This window comes from Mytilus galloprovincialis, chromosome 2 (genome assembly GCF_965363235.1).
Source record: "Mytilus galloprovincialis chromosome 2, xbMytGall1.hap1.1, whole genome shotgun sequence".
In the NCBI taxonomy this organism is placed as follows: Eukaryota; Metazoa; Mollusca; class Bivalvia; order Mytilida; family Mytilidae; genus Mytilus; species Mytilus galloprovincialis.
Window position 1 is genome coordinate 100,231,110 of NC_134839.1, and position 14,292 is coordinate 100,245,401.

General features: G+C 37.3%; 1 protein-coding gene across 3 annotated transcripts in view; it reads left to right on the forward strand.

The window, feature by feature from the left end:
• The window catches only part of LOC143065117 (beta-galactosidase-like), a 31,217-nt gene that overhangs the window by 13,319 nt on the left and 3,606 nt on the right, over positions 1-14,292 (forward strand). For 2 of the 3 annotated variants that reach the window (XM_076238474.1, XM_076238476.1), the window contains exons 10-14: positions 601-716; positions 2,442-2,516; positions 4,344-4,439; positions 4,943-5,050; positions 14,077-14,217. In XM_076238474.1, coding sequence (XP_076094589.1) covers positions 601-716; positions 2,442-2,516; positions 4,344-4,439; positions 4,943-5,050; positions 14,077-14,217 — 536 coding nt within the window. The remainder of the gene's footprint in view (positions 1-600; positions 717-2,441; positions 2,517-4,343; positions 4,440-4,942; positions 5,051-14,076; positions 14,218-14,292) is intronic. The other variant, XM_076238477.1, reaches the window with a different exon arrangement.

Below are 14,292 nucleotides of genomic sequence, written 5' to 3' on the forward strand. Positions count from 1 at the left end.
GCATGTAAACCAATTTAATATGTTATTCTGGGACTTTAATAACTGGCAAAGATAAATTTATGGGAGAAAAAAAAACATTTCATATCATGTTGAACTTCTGTCTAGTTCATAATGTGGCGATTGTTGCATGCTGACATTTTAAATTAAGTTCTTCAAAAGTGTGTAATTTTTTTACCAATTTTTATTTTTAATATTACAAGAAATGTTAAAATTATGTACCAAGCTACAAACGAAAAGTTGAAAGATTGGTTAAGGGAACCAGGGGTATACTTTTAAGATCATTTGATTAAATGATCTTAAAGAAGTTACACAAACAATTTAATTTTGATATTCAGAAGTGAATTTAGAGGGTTTTTCAGGGGGCCTGGGTCCCCCTTTTCTGGGAAAAATTTTGTTGATTATATTGGGAATCACTGAAGCATGGCTGGAGTGGGCCCCCTCTTGGGCAGTCAGCGGGCCCCCACTTATGAAAATTTCTGGATCCGCCACTGATATTCCATGTTAAAGCATCAAAATTATACATTAGATTAACTTGTATGCAAAATATACCTGACATGGACTGTATTTTTTTATGAAAGAATGTTAATTTTGACATTGTAGGAGCAAACTATCCAGCATTCCTGCCGGTACCTACAAGTTATGACTATGACGGTCCACTAACAGAAGCAGGGGATGTCACTGATAAATATTTGGCACTCAGACAGGTCATTTCAAAGGTAGGATCAGGGACAAGTCATTTCAAAGGTAGGATTATAGACAAGTCATTTAAAAGGTAGGATCATAGACAAGTCATTTCAAAGGTAGGATTATATATAAAAAAGAAGATGTGGTATGATTGCCAAAGAGACCAAAATGACACAGACATTAACAACTATAGGTCACCCTATGATCTTCAACAATGAGCAAAGCCCATACCGCATAGTCAGCTATAAAAGGCCCAGTTATGACAATGTAAAACAATTCAAACGAGAAAACTAACGGCCTTATTTGTATAAAAAAATGAACTAAATATGTAACACATAAACAAACAACAACCACTTAATTACAGGCTCCTGACTTGGGGACAGGCACATACATAAATAATGTGGCAGGGTTAAATTTGTTAGCGGGATCCCAACCCTCCCCCTAACCTGGGTCAGTGGTATAACAGTACAATAGACAAGTCATTTCAAAGGTAGGATCATAGACAAGTTTTTTCAAAGGTAGGATTATAGACAAGTCTTTTCAAAGGTAGGATTATAGACAAGTCATTTCAAAGGTAGGATTATAGACAAGTCATTTCAAAGGTAGGATCATAGACAAGTCATTTCAAAGGTAAGATCAGGGACAGGGTATAGGAAATACTTTAATGGGGACTGGTCATCTTTGATAATTAAAAGGTTATTCAGGATATTAATTAGATTTGAATATAAATTTTGCTTTGTACTGAAACGATATTCATAGTTAGATATTTAATGTGCTAGTTCACAAGGTAACAGTATTCAGGAAGACATATCACCTTACCCAGACACATTATTCTGACTATGAATAAACAAAAATAGGATAAATAGAGGTGAAAAAGTTGACTGACAAAACTGAAAAATGAAATGATTATGAGAGATGTAGAGTAAATGCAATGAGAGATAAAAATACTAGTAAACTGAGTAGACAATCAATGCCATTTATTCAGCCTTCAACATTTGACAAGCACTTACATTTGTATGGTAGGTAATAAATCAGAAGTAACCAAATATCTGACACCAACACCAATTTTTTAAAGACTTTAAAAATGTAGTAAGAAGAATACCAAACTCCAAAGGAATATTGATTAATATTAAATACTGGAAGTTCATTACGACTAACAAACAGAACACTCAACGATATCAACCAAAAAATAAAAACTTTAACATAAAGGAATAAGAACAACAATAGATAAATTTCTGACCGGTGCATAGACATTTTACAGGGTTTCTTGTACTGTATCACTGATAGCAGTCTTAGTACATCAACTGTCCAGCACCTTCTGTTTACAAATATTCCAAATCTGCCCTTTATAACTACAGTTTTAGAGGAAACATATTGCATTTTATTATTTGTACAAATGTAATTCTTATTTTTTATTTAAGGAATGACTATAATATTTTTTCTGTCTATGAAGAAATAACATAAAAAATGTGGTGCACACTGAATAACGCGCGTAACGGGTTATTTAACAGTGTGCACCACATTTTTTATGTTATTTTGAATAGACAGAAAAAATATTACAGTCATTTCTTATAATTTAATTCTAAATTCCATTTTAAACCGTAGAAAACCATGAAAAAACGTTGATGACGTCACGGTCACATGACTAAATTATGTCTATGGGCTCATAACAAAATAAGGTCAGCCAATCAGAAGACGCGTTACATCCAAAATTAAATTATATAACTTTTAAATTTTGAATGATTTTATTTCTGCAGTATGTGAAGACACCACCCATGCCTATTCCAGCTAATACCCCAAAGATGGCTTATGGAAAGATAGAAATGAAGTTTGTAAGTAAGATATGATTGGTGTTTATATATTTTTATTATATACTTAGTAGTAAATACAGATAAATTGTATGTTTAATACAATCAATGGCAAGCGTGCTGTATCAACCACCCGTGATGATATCGATATCAGCACGGTTGCAAAAGCTTTATCACACCTTTAATCTGTATGACGTCACGTCATCGATTGCAGTCACTGTTGCAAAGGCTTTATCAAACCTATAATCTGTATGACGTCATTTCAATCCTCTTTATCTGTATGACGTCATGTCACATAAAAAACATGTACTTGAGATATATGTATATAATAAAGTGTATATGATATGGCTTTTTCAATATCACACACCGTATCAACCCTCAACCAATATAATCCCTCGATCAGAGCTCTTGGGGTTATATTGGTGTCTCGGGTTGATACGGATGCGATATTCAAAAAGCCATATGGTATTTTCTATGAACATTGTGCAATCTATGTTAATAAGATTTGAATTCTAAACGGTAATTAGTACTTTCTTCATCTTTAATTTTCATCAGTTGTTTTCTTGCTTTTTATACGACCGCAAACCTTTTTTTTGGATCGTATAATGGTATGATGTCGTTGTTGTCTGCGTCGTCTGGAGACACATTGGACAATAACTTTAGTTTACGTGAATGGATCTCTTTGAAATTTAAAAAGAAGGTTCAATAACACAAAAGGAAGGTTGGGATTCATTTTGGCGATGAGGCTCCTAACCGCTTAGGCCCAAAACAAGCATTTTTCTACTTTCAGGATAATAACTTGTGTATAAGTATTTCAATTGCTCTGAAATGTTCCACAATATTTAATACCACAAGTAGAAGGTTTGGACTCATTTTGGGGGTTATAGTACAACAGTTTAGGAATAAAGGGCCAAAAAGGGGCCAAAAACAAGCATTTTTGTAGTTTTTGTAGGCTGAGGTTCAATTTTTTTTCAAAATTTTTATAAAGTTTCAAGAAGAAATCATTAATTGCACAGTATTGCGCAATAGATTTGTAAGATCTTGATATTTGTTTTGTGTCAGAAACCTATATTATGTCAAAAATTTTATAACAATCCCAATTCAGACAGAATCAAACTTGAATATTGTGTCCAAATTTGGCCCAACTGTTCAGGGTTCAACCTCTGAGGTTGTATCAGACTGTGCTCAGCGAAGCATTTTATTATATGTTCCATTTGTAAGGAATTATTCTTATATTAATCGAGCATTTTTTTTATACAAATAAACTTTTGGAATGTAACATTCCTATGATTTCTTGCTTTTGCTTAGTCCAAATAATTATGATGTCTTGAAAGGCTATTATAATTTTTTTCTTTGACGCCTTACGTTGAAGTAAGGTGTCAAAGAAAAACATTATAATAGCCTTTCAAGACGTCATAATTATTTGGACTAGCTTTTGCTATATTTACAGATGTATTTATCAATCATAGTTTTGTACCTGTATCCTGTAGCTTCTTTATCCATCTTTGAGATTATATCAAACTTAGGCAGTATGTTAATATTGATAATTACCAATTCATTTCTTGGTTACCTTTGACCTATATCTAATCCTTAATTATTATAATACAAAATTTTAGTTATTTTTTGCTATTTAAGGGCTGTATATTAACAATATGTTCTGAATGTGTTAAGCATTTTATTTAAGGGTGACAATACTCACAAAGGTTTTCTTAAATGGACAGATCTTAATCGTTTAATTTGAACAAAACTTATTATAAGATCAAAATGTAAACTTATTTATTAATTCAAAAATGGCTGAACTTTTTAATTGTTCAAAACAGTGAGAAGAATTAGTAATTTCAATTCTTTCAGGCAGGAACAGTTCAGGATTTACTGGATAAATTGAGAAAACCAAACCAGAAACCTGTGACTGCAACTTATCCTGTTTACATGCAAGCTTTTGGACAGGTATAAAACAAACTATAAATGGCAATGAATACAACAGTAATACAACATTGTTCAGAAATCCAGTGGATAATGAACAAAAAATTTTAATCATCAACCTATATTTCTTTTAAAGGAGAACAACTATTCTGCTTCCATATTCATAAAGTTTGGAGCAAATGAAGGGTTGAAATTATAAGTTGAATAGGCATGTTCACATTTCTTCAAATTTGATGTGTGAGTAACATACACATGTATGACTGTACCTCTTCATTAAACAGAATTATTTTATTAAAGTACTTACAACCCAAGACTATTAAATATTCAGTTAAAATCAGGACTTTCCTAAGATAAGTAGTTACCTAAGTGTACTGATTTCACATTTTAAAATTACAATTCTTAGCTTCATTTTTTGTTGACATGGTATAATGACTCATGTATTCTGCCAATGAAACAAACCAAATTGCAAGATTAGCTAGGCTATTTCACTACAGTAAAATATAACTGTATAATCACTGTCTTTTCAGTATCAAGGTTATGCCTTGTATAGACACATATTCAAACAAGATTACCCTACAGCTCAGAATCTGTCAGTGGTTGGGATCAGAGACAGAGGATATGTTATGATAGACCAGGTAAGATTACCCTACAGCTCAGAATCTGTCAGTGGTTGGTATCAGAGACAAAGGATTTGTTATGATAGACCAGGTAAGATTACCCCACAGCTCAGAATCTGTCAGTGGTTGGGATCAGAGACAGGATATGTTATGATAGACCAGGTAAGATTACCCTACAGATCAGAATCTGTCAGTGGTTGGTATCAGAGACAGGATATGTTATGATAGACCAGGTAAGATTACCCTACAGATCAGAATCTGTCAGTGGTTGGTATCAGAGACAGAGGATATGTTATGATAGACCAAGTAAGATAACCCTACAGCTCAGAATCTGTCAGTGGTTGGTATCAGAGACAGAGGATATGATAGACCAGGTAAGATTACCCCACAGCTCAGAATCTGTCAGTGGTTGGTATCAGAGACAGAGGATATGTTATGATAGACCAGGTAAGATTACCCCACAGCTCAGAATCTGTCAGTGGTTGGTATCAGAGACAGAGGATATGTTATGATAGACCAGGTAAGATTACCCTACAGTTCAGAATCTGTTTGTAGTTGGTATCAGAGACAGAGGATATGTTATGATAGACCAGGTAAGATTACCCCACAGCTCAGAATCTGTCAGTGGTTGGGATCAGAGACAGAGGATATGTTATGATAGACCAGGTAAGATTACCCCACAGCCCAGAATCTGTCAGTGGTTGGTATCAGAGACAGAGGATATGTTATGATAGACCAGGTAAGATTACCCCACAGCCCAGAATCTGTTAGAGGTTGGCATCAGAGACAGAGGATATGTTATGATAGACCAGGTAAGATTACCCTACAGTTCAGAATCTGTTTGTGGTTGGTATCAGAGACAGAGGATATGTTATGATAGACCAGGTAAGATTACCCCACAGCCCAGAATCTGTTAGAGGTTGGCATCAGAGACAGAGGATATGTTATGATAGACCAGGTAAGATTACCCTACAGCTCAGAATCTGTCAGTGGTTGGGATCAGAGACAGAGGATATGTTATGATAGACCAGGTAAGATTACCCCACAGCTCAGAATCTGTCAGTGGTTGGTATCAGAGACAGAGGATATGTTATGATAGACCAGGTAAGATTACCCTACAGATCAGAATCTGTCAGTGGTTGGTATCAGAGACAGAGGATATGTTATGATAGACCAGGTAAGATTACCCTACAGCTCAGAATCTGTCAGTGGTTGGTATCAGAGACAGAGGATATGTTATGATAGACCAGGAAAGATTACCCTACAGCTCAGAATCTGTCAGTGGTTGGTATCAGAGACAGAGGATATGTTATGATAGACCAGGTAAGATTACCCCACAGCCCAGAATCTGTTAGAGGTTGGCATCAGAGACAGAGGATATGTTATGATAGACCAGGTAAGATTACCCTACAGTTCAGAATCTGTTTGTGGTTGGTATCAGAGACAGAGGATATGTTATGATAGACCAGGTAAGATTACCCCACAGCCCAGAATCTGTTAGAGGTTGGCATCAGAGACAGAGGATATGTTATGATAGACCAGGTAAGATTACCCTACAGCTCAGAATCTGTCAGTGGTTGGTATCAGACACAGAGGATATGTTATGATAGACCAGGTAAGATTACCCTACAGATCAGAATCTGTCAGTGGTTGGGATCAGAGACAGAGGATATGTTATGATAGACCAGGTAAGATTACCCCACAGCTCAGAATCTGTCAGTGGTTGGTATCAGAGACAGAGGATATGTTATGATAGACCAGGTAAGATAACCCTACAGATCAGAATCTGTCAGTGGTTGGTATCAGAGACAGAGGATATGTTATGATAGACCAGGTAAAATTACCCTACAGCTCAGAATCTGTCAGTGGTTGGCATCAGAGACAGAGGATATGTTATGATAGACCAGATAAGATTACCCTACAGATCAGAATCTGTCAGTGGTTGGTATCAGAGACAGAGGATATGTTATGATAGACCAGGTTAGATTACCCCACAGATCAGAATCTGTCAGTGGTTGGTATCAGAGACAGAGGATATGTTATGATATCCCAGGTAAAATAACCCCACAGCACAGAATATGTCAATGGTTGGTATCAGAGACAGAGGATATGTTATGATAGACCAGGTAAGATTACCCTACAGCTCAGAATCTGTTTTTGGTTGGTATCAGAGACAGAGGATATGTTATGATAGACCAGGTAAGATTACCCCACAGCTCAGAATCTGTCAGTGGTTGGTTTCAGAGACAGAGGATATGTTATGATAGACCAGGTAAGATTACCCCACAGCTCAGAACCTGTCAGTGGTTGGGATCAGAGACAGAGGATATGTTATGATAGACCAGGTAAGATTACCCCACAGCTCAGAATCTGTCAGTGGTTGGTTTCAGAGACAGAGGATATGTTATGATAGACCAGGTTAGATTACCCCACAGTTCAGAACCTGTCAGTGGTTGGGATCAGAGACAGAGGATATGTTATGATAGACCAGGTAAGATTACCCTACAGCACAGAATCTGTCAGTGGTTGGTGTCAGAGACAAAGTATATGTTATGATAGACCAGGTAAGATTACCCCACAGCTCAGAATCTGTTTGTGGTTGATATCAGAGACAGAGGATATGTTATGATAGACCAGGTAAGATTACCCTACAGCTCAGAATCTGTTTGTGGTTGGTATCAGAGACAGAGGATATGTTATGATAGACCAGGTAAGATTACCCCACAGCTCAGAATCTGTCAGTGGTTGGTTTCAGAGACAGAGGATATGTTATGATAGACCAGGTAAGATTACCCCACAGCTCAGAATCTGTTTGTGGTTGGTATCAGAGACAGAGGATATGTTATGATAGACCAGGTAAGATTACCCTACAGATCAGAATCTGTCAGTGGTTGGTATCAGAGACAAAGGATATGTTATGATAGACCAGGTTAGATTACCCACAGATCAGAATCTGTCAGTGGTTGGTTTCAGAGACGGAGGATATGTTATGATAGACCAGGTAAGATTACCCTACAGCTCAGAATCTGTCAGTGGTTGGTATCAGAGACAGAGGATATGTTTTGATATCCCAGGTAAGATTACCCCACAGCCCAGAATCTTTTAGAGGTTGGCATCAGAGACAGAGGATATGTTATGATAGACCAGGTAAGATTACCCTACAGCTCAGAATGTGTCAGTGGTTGGGATCAGAGACAGAGGATATGTTATGATAGAGCAGGTAAGATTACCCTACAGCTCAGAATGTGTCAGTGTTTGGGATCAGAGACAGAGGATATGTTATGATAGACAAGGTAAGATTATCCCACAGCTCAGAATGTGTCAGTGGTTGGTATCAGAAACAGAGGATATGTTATGATAGACCAGGTAAGATTACCCCACAGCTCAGAATCTGTCAGTGGTTGGTATCAGAGACAGAGGATATGTTATGATAGACCAGGTAAGATTACCCCACAGCTCAGAATCTGTCAGTGGTTGGTATCAGACAGAGGATATGTTATGATAGACCAGGTAAGATTACCCCACAGCACAGAATCTGTCAGTGGTTGGTATCAGAGACAGAGGATATGTTATGATAGACCAGGTATCAGAGACAGAGGATATGTTATGATAGACCAAGTAAGATTACCCCACAGCTCAGAATCTGTCAGTGGTTGATATCAGAGACAAAGGATATGTTATGATAGGCCAGGTAAGATTACCCTACAGCTCAGAATCTGTCAGTGGTTGGGATTAGAGACAGAGGATATGTTATGATAGACCAGGTAAGATTACCCCACAGCTCAGAATCTGTCAGTGGTTGGGATCAGAGACAGAGGATATGTTATGATAGACCAGGTAAGATTACCCTACAGCTCAGAATCTGTCAGTGGTTGGGATCAGAGACAGAGGATATGTTATGATAGACCAGGTAAGATTACCCTACAGCTCAGAATCTGTCAGTGGTTGGTATCAGAGACAGAGGATATGTTATGATATCCCAGGTAAAATTACCCCACAGCACAGAATATGTCAATGGTTGGTATCAGAGACAGAGGATATGTTATGATAGACCAGGTAAGATTACCCTACAGCTCAGAATCTGTTTGTGGTTGGTATCAGAGACAGAGGATATGTTATGATAGACCAGGTAAGATTACCCCACAGCTCAGAATCTGTCAGTGGTTGGTTTCAGAGACAGAGGATATGTTATTATAGACCAGGTAAGATTACCCTACAGCTCAGAACCTGTCAGTAGTTTGGATCAGAGACAGAGGATATGTTATGATAGACCAGGTAATATTACCCCACAGCTTAGAATCTGTCAGTGGTTGGTTTCAGAGACAGAGGATATGTTATGATAGACCAGGTTAGATTACCCCACAGTTCAGAACCTGTCAGTGGTTTGGATCAGAGACAGAGGATATGTTATGATAGACCAGGTTAGATTACCCCACAGTTCAGAACCTGTCAGTGGTTTGGATCAGAGACAGAGGATATGTTATGATAGACCAGGTAAGATTACCCTACAGCACAGAATCTATCAGTGGTTGGTGTCAGAGACAAAGTATATGTTATGATAGACCAGGTAAGATTACCCCACAGCTCAGAATCTGTTTGTGGTTGGTATCAGAGACAGAGGATATGTTATGATAGACCAGGTAAGATTACCCTACAGCTCAGAATCTGTTTGTGGTTGGTATCAGAGACAGAGGATATGTTATGATAGACCAGGTAAGATTACCCCACAGCTCAGAATCTGTTTGTGGTTGGTATCAGAGACAGAGGATATGTTATGATAGACCAGGTAAGATAACCCTACAGATCAGAATCTGTCAGTGGTTGGGATCAGAGACGGAGGATATGTTATGATATCCCAGGTAAAATTACCCCACAGCACAGAATATGTCAATGGTTGGTATCAGAGACAGAGGATATGTTATGATAGACCAGGTAAGATTACCCTACAGCTCAGAATCTGTTTGTGGTTGGTATCAGAGACAGAGGATATGTTATGATAGACCAGGTAAGATTACCCCACAGCTCAGAATCTGTCAGTGGTTGGTTTCAGAGACAGAGGATATGTTATTATAGACCAGGTAAGATTACCCTACAGCTCAGAACCTGTCAGTAGTTTGGATCAGAGACAGAGGATATGTTATGATAGACCAGGTAATATTACCCCACAGCTCAGAATCTGTCAGTGGTTGGTTTCAGAGACAGAGGATATGTTATGATAGACCAGGTTAGATTACCCCACAGTTCAGAACCTGTCAGTGGTTTGGATCAGAGACAGAGGATATGTTATGATAGACCAGGTAAGATTACCCTACAGCACAGAATCTGTCAGTGGTTGGTGTCAGAGACAAAGTATATGTTATGATAGACCAGGTAAGATTACCCCACAGCTCAGAATCTGTTTGTGGTTGGTATCAGAGACAGAGGATATGTTATGATAGACCAGGTAAGATTACCCTACAGCTCAGAATCTGTTTGTGGTTGGTATCAGAGACAGAGGATATGTTATGATAGACCAGGTAAGATTACCCCACAGCTCAGAATCTGTTTGTGGTTGGTATCAGAGACAGAGGATATGTTATGATAGACCAGGTAAGATTACCCTACAGCTCAGAATGTGTCAGTGTTTGGGATCAGAGACAGAGGATATGTTATGATAGACCAGGTAAGATTATCCCACAGCTCAGAATGTGTCAGTGGTTGGTATCAGAGACAGAGGATATGTTATGATAGACCAGGTATGATTACCCCACAGCTCAGAATCTGTCAGTGGTTGGTATCAGACAGAGGATATGTTATGATAGACCAGGTAAGATTACCCTACAGCTCAGAATCTGTTTGTGGTTGGTATCAGAGACAGAGGATATGTTATGATAGACCAGGTAAGAATACCCCACAGCACAGAATCTGTTTGTGGTTGGTATCAGAGACAGAGGATATGTTATGATAGACCAGGTAAGATTACCCTACAGATCAGAATCTGTCAGTGGTTGGTATCAGAGACAGAGGATATGTTATGATAGACCAGGTAAGATTACCCCACAGATCAGAATCTGTCAGTGGTTGGTTTCAGAGACGGAGGATATGTTATGATAGACCAGGTAAGATTACCCACAGCTCAGAATCTGTCAGTTGTTGGGATCAGAGACAGAGGATATGTTATGATAGACCAGGTAAGATTACCCCACAGCTCAGAATCTGTCAGTGGTTGGTATTAGAGACAGAGGATATGTTATGATAGACCAGGTAAGATAACCCTACAGCTCAGAATCTGTCAGTGGTTGGGATCAGAGACAGAGGATATGTTATGATAGGCCAGGTAAGATTACCCCACAGCTCAGAACCTGTCAGTGGTTGGTATCAGAGACAGAGAATATGTTATGATAGACCAGGTAAGATTACCCCACAGCTCAGAATCTGTCAGTGGTTGGTATTAGAGACAGAGGATATGTTATGATAGACCAGGTAAGATAACCCTACAGCTCAGAATCTGTCAGTGGTTGGGATCAGAGACAGAGGATATGTTATGATAGGCCAGGTAAGATTACCCCACAGCTCAGAATCTGTCAGTGGTTGGTATCAGAGACAGAGGATATGTTATGATAGACCAGGTAAGATAACCCTACAGCTCAGAATCTGTCAGTGGTTGGGATCAGAGACAGAGGATATGTTATGATAGACCAGGTAAGATTACCCCACAGCTCAGAATCTGTCAGTGGTTGGGATCAGAGACAGAGGATATGTTATGATAGACCAGGTAAGATAACCCTACAGCTCAGAATCTGTCAGTGGTTGGTATCAGAGACAGAGGATATGTTATGATAGACCAGGTAAGATAACCCTACAGCTCAGAATCTGTCATTGGTTGGGATCAGACACAGAGGATATGTTATGATAGACCAGGTAAAATTACCCCACAGCTCAGAATCTGTTTGTGGTTGGTATCAGAGACAGAGGATATGTTTTGATAGACCAGGTAAGATTACCCCACAGCTCAGAATCTGTCAGTTATTGGTATCAGAGACAGAGGATATGTTATGAAAGACCAGGAAAGATTACCCTACATAGTGTTTCCTGCAGCTTTTAAAAAGGGCAGGGTAATTGTTAGCTCAGAGGGCACATTAAGCGCGATGGACAACAATTTTAGGGCACTTACTTAACATAAACAGGCAATTTCTATAAAATGGATTCATTTAAAACATACTAGTTTAATACTATAAAAAGGACATATACATCTGTAATCAATCATTAAAACAAATTGTTAAACAAGAAAAAGTGTGTAAAACATATATATATGAAATATTTAAAACAATAAACACAATTAAAAACAAAATCAGTTCTTTAAAAACAAGAAAGCACTATGTCATATACATGTATATAAAAATATTGCTTTGGTCATATCAATTGTCATTGACAAATCCTCCTTTTTTTCCTTAAAAACAGGTTGACACATTCCCTGATATCCAGGGTCATTTTTAGTAACTAAAATTTATTAAATTACAAAAAAAAATAACTTTACAAATTAACCCCTTCCCCTCTACACCCTTTTCCAAATTAAATTAATATAGATACAACAAGTTTTACTACTTTCATGGCACTACCATATCAGCTGTTTATTTTAAATGTCTATAAATAGCCAGACATAGTTGTCTGTTACTTAGGTGTTTTCCCCAAGTATTTTTCCCGCCTAAAATGATCATGTGACATGTTTGTAAACAAAAGAAAACATTTGATCAAGGAATCCATTTATTTTCTGGATTATTCTGCTTTTAATAATTTAGTTTGGATTTTTATTCATTTCATTTAAGGTACAGTCAAGCATTTGTATTTAAAAAATAGTTTGCAAAGAATTTTTACTTTTCAATTTGACAAATGTCTCATGTCAGATCGCCGTTCATTGGCTTGTTCAACCATGCAAACAATGTAAATTATGTAAATTAGAAATCTATCAGCTGTAAAAAAAAATTATCTAAGCATCACATCGATGTTTTTTCATTAATCTTCTAGGCAAAACGATGTTTCTGGGACTTGGGGGATACAATCAGGACCCGTGATTAGTATCTGTATTCACTATTCAATCTATTGCAGTTTGCTAATCAGCTGATTACGAAATCGATTACAAAATGGCGACCTAGTGAACTTTTGTTTTGAAGGGAAATAACTCGAGCGGTATTCATAAAATATGTCTTTCAGTACCAGTTGTTAATTACGACGATAAAGGCATGGCGTCAGGAATTTCGACAAAATTAGGGCAGGGCGCAAATTTTTTTTTCCCAAAAAGGGCAGGGCTTCGAGAAATCGCGGCAGGGCGCCATTACACGCCAAAACCACCTGTAGAAAACACTACCTACAGCTCAGAATCTGTCAGTGGTTGGGATCAGAGACAGAGGATATGTTATGATAGACCAGGTAAGATTACCCTACAGCTCAGAACCTGTCAGTGGTTGGTATCAGAGACAGAGGATATGTTATGATTGACCAGGTAAGATTACCCCACAGCTCAGAATCTGTCAGTGGTTGGTATCAGAGACAGAGGATATGTTATGATAGACCAGGTAAAATTACCCCACAGCTCAGAATCTGTCAGTGATTGGGATCCGAGACAGAGGATATGGGACAATATTTCTAATGCGCCTTGAAATGAGGATATGTTATGAAAGACCAGGTACAATAGCATTTTCTCATTACAGTTGTTATTTAAAGCACATTTTGATTCTACTTAGAGATTTCACATTTTTGTATGATATTCAAAATCAATGAAGGCAAATTTTAAAATAAGCATAATATTATTCATTAGAATATATGAAAATGGAGTATCAGTCAAAGAACAGAATTTTGATAGAGACCTTGAAATTTATTACATAGTGTTTTACCAGTTATGACTAGATAAACTCAATAAATGAGGACTATAATGATATAAATATTCAAAGTGTTCTTTTGTCAAATGTTTTCTGATATACATATTTGTTATGTTGATATTTTATTCAATAACCAATTTTAATAGGAACACAATATTTGTTGTTTGGAAATCATGTTATATTTTTTAGGTTCCTGTTGGTCTGGTGATTAGGGAAAGAATACATAATTTATCTTTAAGCATTACAGCAAAGAAAGGTCAAACATTGGATATATTAGTGGAGAACCAAGGACATATAAACTTTGGATCTGGTATTAATAACAATACTAAGGTATGTTGGTATCTCTTGAAAATGACAATGCTAAGTTGTGGTAGAAGTAAGTTGATATAAACTTCAGACCAGAAA